Here is a 6,542-nt window from a genome sequence, read left to right on the forward strand (position 1 = left end):
TTAAATCACTGATGAAGGATTTTGAGGCTGATTCCCTGACCTGTCAATGTTTTCAATTTGCTGTTTTATACTCTTGTGAATTCAATGGTTTTTACTAGATTACTTGTAGTTTCAAGTTGTCTATCTGTAATTTTTTTGTAATGACTTGGTGCTGCCTATGTTGGCCAGGGCACTCTTGAAAAAGAGATTTTAATCTCAATGAGCCCTTCCTGGTTAAATAAAGGTTAAAAAAAATCAAAAGTAGCATTATTCCCCCAGCCAGAGGTATCACAGAGGACAACACGTACTGCAGGCGTGCACAGTAGACCTCTCCAACCTGAAACTCTACATTCCTACTGTCTTCCCAGCAGGATGGGTATCATAGGCTCCGTTTACACAGGCAACCCAGTTGTGATGTTTTTTCCACTAATTTGTCTTTGACAAATCACATCAGATCTTTTTCAGAGCTGATCTGATTGGTCAAAAGACCAATTAGGTCAAGAAAATAAATAGACTGGGCTGCCTGTGTAAACGTAGCCATAGTGTCTCAGTATGATGAAGCGTCATCATTGTAAACCTGTTCTCTCAGCTCAGTAGGATCTAGATGCTCTGTGGTTGACTGTGTAAACGTAGCCAGTGTCTCAGTATGATAAAGCATCATCATTGTAAACCTGTTCTCTCAGCTCAGTAGGATCTAGATGCTCTGTGGTTGATTGTGTAAACGTAGCCATAGTGTCTCAGTATGATGAAGCGTCATCATTGTAAACCTGTTCTCTCAGCTCAGTAGGATCTAGATGCTCTGTGGTTGACTGTGTAAGTTTCATTATGTAAAGCCTTTATACTGTAATGAAGGCTTAGACCACAGTCAGGCACATACAGTCAGTACACAACCCTGTACAGAAGTTAGAGAAGAGTTAGGCCCGTCATTCATCTGTGGACATACTTTAAGACCAGTATACAGGGGTTTGGCAATGCAAACCTGAGTCAAACCCTGGGCTCAACTAGTACTACAATGTACTAGTATTGGTACTAGTATGTTACTGGTTATAAACGTACCAGTCTGTTGGGCAGCGTCCACGAGTAGGACTGTCTTGGTCCGTCCATCTGGCCCAGAGGAACACACCTCCTTCTGGACAGCTACAGGCCTCATGGGGGGCCTTCTGGCCCTCAGGGACTGACACAACCCCACCTGCTGCTGCTGATAGAACATAGACTATAATAACATGAAACATTATTTTGTATATTGATGTTATACGACCCAATTAATGGTATTAATTAATGAATTCAATGATGGTATTAATTGATCAAATGTATGTCACATACACATGGTTAGCAGATGTTAATGTGAGTGTAGCGAAATGCTTGTGCTTCTAGTTCCGACAATGCAGTAATAACCAACGAGTAATCTAACTAACAATTCCAAAACTACTACCTTATACACACAAGGGATAAAGAATATGTACATAAAGATATATGAATGAGTGATGGTACAGAGCGGCATAGGCAAGATGCAGTAGATGGTATCGAGTATAGTATATACATATAAGATGAGTAATGTAGGGGATGTAAACAAAGTGGCATAGTTTAAAGTGGCTAGTGATACATGTATTGCAATCAGTAATGTAAAAATGAAGTATGGACCTGAGCACCTTGCATTAGGGTAGACCAGCAGAATAACATGTTTGACCTCTAACCTCTTACCTTGGGTAGAACGGCAGGTCTGACCATGCCCCTCCCACCTCTCTGATTAGCTAGTCCAAACGCCTGTCCGAGAGGGGCCGGTCTCTCGCTGACGTCAGCTGATATAGGGTTTACCACGCCAGGCTGCAGGGGCCCGGCGTACGTTCCTGGGAAGGGCTGGTAGAGGAACAGAACAACTGTATTTTCCATCTGTGACAAACATTCACACATACTCCACTACCTACCATGCTGAAGGGCACATTGGCAATGAATAGTACCTGTGACAATGAACATTTATCCTCCACTTCTTCTGTTCTCCTAACCATTTCTTCAGGCTACTAGTCTTGTAAACCTCTTCTCCCAAAAACAACACACTCCACTACCTACCAAGCGAAAGGGCACATTGAAGGTGAATAGTACCTGAGATCTGACACCAGCAGTCCTCCGGGTTGCTAATTCACTTCCCTGTTCTATCTCCTCGCCCAGGATTTGAACTAGCAACCTTCTAACTACTGGTCTGCCTCTAACCCCCTAACATTTCAGCTACCTACCTGGTAAAAGCCCATCATGGGGGGGCAGGGTGCAGGCATGATCTGGTAGTAGGTGTAGTCGTTGGAGACTGGAGGCTGGGGGGAGGACAGGATGGGGTAAGCTAGGTACGGACCACCTGGGCTGGGGTTGGGCTGCTGCCAGCGCAGGTCCCCTCCTCCGCTATACATGGGGTGCTGTTGTCTGTAGAGGGGAGGGAGAGAACAAATGACTGGTGTAGTGATGATTGTATGAATATACAACATATTAGGACTAATATACCCGTAGGAGGCCAGAGAAAACTGTGTCAAACTAAGACAAAGCTTGTTACACTGCTGATATCAGTGTAGAGCTGACTGTGTGTGTGTGTGTGTGTGTGTGTGTGTGTGTGTGTGTGTGTGTGTTGGCTGACAAGGATCCAGCTGACATTTTCACAGCCGGTGGTCTTGAGAGACCACTTCCTGCTATTCAAAACAGACAGGAAGGAAACGAACGTGCAGCATGAGGCAGATCACCCCTGACAAAGAGAAACGCACAGGACACACACACAGGTCAACAGCTCTCAATCACATCCAGGGCATAAAGTTAACCCCGACACCTGACAAAGAGAAACGCACAGGACACACACACAGGTCGACAGCTCTCAATCACATCCAGGGCATAAAGTTAACACCCGACACCTGTGGGTAAAATGTATATTTCACCAACCCCATTGGCTGGTCAATGTGCAGGGCTCTACGGTGGGAGCATTACATTCCTGAATAAAAAGTCCAAAGTCAAGTATGAGCACATGTGAGTTAGTGCTCAGAAAATTTTGCAGTATCTGTTTTTAAAGTATTTCAACTATTTTGTTTCAAAGCTGCTAATTCCACAAAGAAATATCAATCCTACAGTTGAAGTCAGAAGTTTACATCCACTTAGGTTGGAGTCATTAAAACTAGTTTACATACACTTAGGTTGGAGTCATTAAAACTCATTTTTCAACCACTCCACAAATTTCTTGTTAACAAACTATAGTTTTGGCAAGTTGGTTAGGACATCTACTTTGTGCTTGACACAAGTAATCTTTCTAACAATTTTTTACAGATAGATTATTTCACTTATAATTCACTGTATCACAATTCCAGTGGGTCAGAAGTTTACATACACTATGTTGACTGTGCCTTTAAACAGCTTGGAGAATTCCAGAAAATGTCATGGCTTTAGAAGCTTCTGATTTGCGTCAATTGGAGGTGTACCTGTAGATGTATTTCAAGATCTACCAGTGCCTCTTTGCTTGACATCGTGGGAAAATCAAAATACATTCATTTACCTTTATTTAACCAGGCAAGTCAGTTAAGAACAAATTCTTATTTTCAATGACGGCCTAGGAACAGTGGGTTAACTGCCTGTTCAGGGGCAGAACGACAGATTTGTACCTTGTCAGCTCGGGGATTTGAACTTGCAACCTTTCGGTTACTAGTCCAACGCTCTAACCACTAGGCTACACTGCCGCCCATCAGCCAAGACTTCGGAAAAGAAAGTGTAGACCTCCACAAGTCTGGTTCATCTACTCCAAACCGCCATAAAAAAGCCAGACTACGGTAGGCAACTGCACATGAGGACAAAGATCGTACTTTCGGAGAAATGTCTTCTAGTCTGATGAAACAAAAATAGAACTGTTTGGCCATAATGACCATCACCATGTTTGGAGGAAAAAGGGGGAAGCTTGCAAGCCGAAGAACACCATCCCAACCGTGAAGCACGGGGGTGGCAGCATCATGTTTTGGGGGTGCTTTGCTGCAGGAGGGACTGGTGCACTTCACAAAAGAGATGGTATCATGAGGAGGGGGAAATGATGTGGATATATTGAAGCAACATCTCAAGACATCAGTCAGGAAGTTAAAGCTTGGTCACAAATGAGTCTTCCAAATGGACAATGACCCCAAGAATACTTCCAAAGTTGTAAATTGGCTTCAGGACAACAAAGTCAAGGTTTGGAGTGGCCATCAAAAAGCCCTGACCTCAATCCTGTAGAAAATGTGTGGGCAGAACTGAAAAAGAGTGTATGAGCAAGGAGGCCTACAAACCTGACTCAGTTACACCAGCTCTGTCAGGAGGAATGGGCCAAAATTCACCCAACTTATTGTGGAAGGCTACCTGAAACATTTGACCTTAGTTAAACAATTTAAAGGCAATGCTACCAAATACAAATTCAGTGTATGTAAACTGACCCACTGGGAATGTGATGAAATAAATAAAAGCTGAAATAAATAATTCTCTACTATTATTCTGACATTTCACATTCTTAAAATAAAGTGGTGATTCTAACTGACCTAAGACAGGGAATTTTTACTATGATTAAATGTCAGGAATTGTGAAAAACTTAGTTTAAATGTATTTGGCTACGGTGTGTATCAACTTCTGACTTCAACTGTATGTCCCATCTGGCACAGCTGAGCTCACTGAGTGAAATGCTGATAGATTCATTTTTTGAGGGACTGTGCACAGGCATAAAAGTTGGTCTACTTTCCACAACATCTACAAAGTGAGACTTTGTCCTCGTGTTCCTTGGCTATTTACATTGTTTTGCTCACAAGTTCAGTAGTTTTTCAACATTAGTTTGAGTCGGTTGCTTCAACTGATAGCAAAGAGTCAGATCCCAAATCTCACACACCAAGGTAACCTCCCGCCCTTAAAGGGCCAACTCAACAATTTGTCTATTACATTTTGGTTAAAAATATAAGTGTAATATCACATTTCTTGTTTTAGAAACGTTACAAAGCATGGTCATCTGTTTTGGTGTGTTTTTATAAAAAATCAGAGTGCCTGGTATATTTTTCTGCCCTGATCATTCACAGCCTAGCTGTGTGTAACACTCACACGGTATATGGGGGTTTCCTTAGGTGAATCAGAAGGAAGACCCCATCAGTTTTCCCACTGACATGGGCACATTCCTGGAGGAGGGTCAGAAACAGGAATATTCCTGGACTCCATAAAGATTCTTTCCGAGCTAATGCTAGGCTAACTGTCAGCGGCTCAGGGACAGAGGCTGGGTAGTTCCAATACAGATTAAATCAGTGACAGTCGCACCTCAGGCTCTTAGGGTCAGATTACCAGACACAGATTAAGCCTAGTTTTGAATGAAAAGACATGTGCTCAGAAATTCCCCATTGAATATAGTTTTAATCCAGGACTAGGTTTAATCTGTGTCCAGGAAACCTGCCCTTAGTGTGTAGGGTGTAGGCTGCATGATCTAGGGACTATACGATGTATAGGGTGATGTGTCTACCTGTTGGGTTGGTTCTCCTGGACAAAAGGGTAGCAGGTGATGAGGTAGCTGGGGATTGGGGTGGGCTCTACCCCCCCCCCTCCTTCTCCTCCAGACAAGCTCATGGTGACCAGCGCTCCTTCCAGACCTTTCTTTTGTGGGATAAACGGCTCCACTTCGGCTGACAGTTTCACATCCTGCAAGGAGAGACAGAGGCAGTCAGACACGGACGTCACAGACAGGACCTGACTGGACAGGAGAGGACAGGACCTGACAGGAGAGGATAGGACCTGACTGGACAGGAGAGGATAGGACCTGACAGGACAGGAGCTGACTGGACAGGACAGGACCTGACTGGACAGGAGAGGACCGGACCTGACTGGACAGGAGAGGACCTGACTGGACAGGAGAGGACCTGACTGGACAGGACAGGACCTGACAGGAGAGGACAGGAACTGACAGGACAGGACAGGACCTGACAGGACAGGACAGGACCTGACAGGACAGGACCTGACAGGACAGGACAGGACCTGACTGACTGACAGGAGAGGACAGGACCTGACTGGACAGGAGAGGACAGGACAGGACCTGACAAGAGGACAGGACCTGACAAGAGAGGACCTGACTGGACAGGAGAGGACAGGACCTGACTGGACAGGAGAGGACGGGACCTGACTGAGACAGGAGAGGACGGGACCTGACAGGACCTGGACTGGACAGGACCTGACAGGACCTGGCTGGCAGGACCTGACGGGGACAGGACCTGACCTGACTGGACAGGACTGACGGGGGACAGGACCTGACGGGGACAGGACCTGACAGGAGGATAGGAAATGACAGGAGAGGACCTGACAGGAGAGGAACATGGACAGGAGAGGACCTGACTGGACAGGAGAGGACAGGACCTGACCTGGACAGGACCGACTGGACAGGAACCTGATGGACAGGAGAGGACGGGACCTGACTGGACAGGAGAGGACCTGAATGGACAGGAGAGGACGGGACCGGACGGAGAGGAAGAGGACCTGACTGGACAGGAGAGGACCTGACTGGACAGGAGAGGACCTGACTGGACAGGAGAGGACCTGACAGGACAGGACCTGAC

General features: G+C 45.5%; 1 protein-coding gene across 4 annotated transcripts in view; it reads right to left on the reverse strand.

Annotated features, from left to right (window-relative positions):
* Positions 1–5,634, reverse strand: part of secisbp2l (SECIS binding protein 2-like) — a gene marked incomplete at its 5' end in the record, with an annotated part of 33,658 nt that extends 28,024 nt beyond the window's left edge. For 2 of the 4 annotated variants that reach the window (XM_031812515.1, XM_031812514.1), the window contains 4 exon segments: positions 1,036–1,192; positions 1,681–1,836; positions 2,211–2,391; positions 5,459–5,634. In XM_031812515.1, coding sequence (XP_031668375.1) covers positions 1,036–1,192; positions 1,681–1,836; positions 2,211–2,391; positions 5,459–5,634 — 670 coding nt within the window. 4 annotated transcript variants of the gene reach the window in all.
* Positions 5,635–6,542: the final 908 nt, after the last annotated feature.

Source organism: Oncorhynchus kisutch, unplaced genomic scaffold (assembly GCF_002021735.2).
Source record: "Oncorhynchus kisutch isolate 150728-3 unplaced genomic scaffold, Okis_V2 Okis03b-Okis08b_hom, whole genome shotgun sequence".
Classification (NCBI taxonomy): Eukaryota; Metazoa; Chordata; class Actinopteri; order Salmoniformes; family Salmonidae; genus Oncorhynchus; species Oncorhynchus kisutch.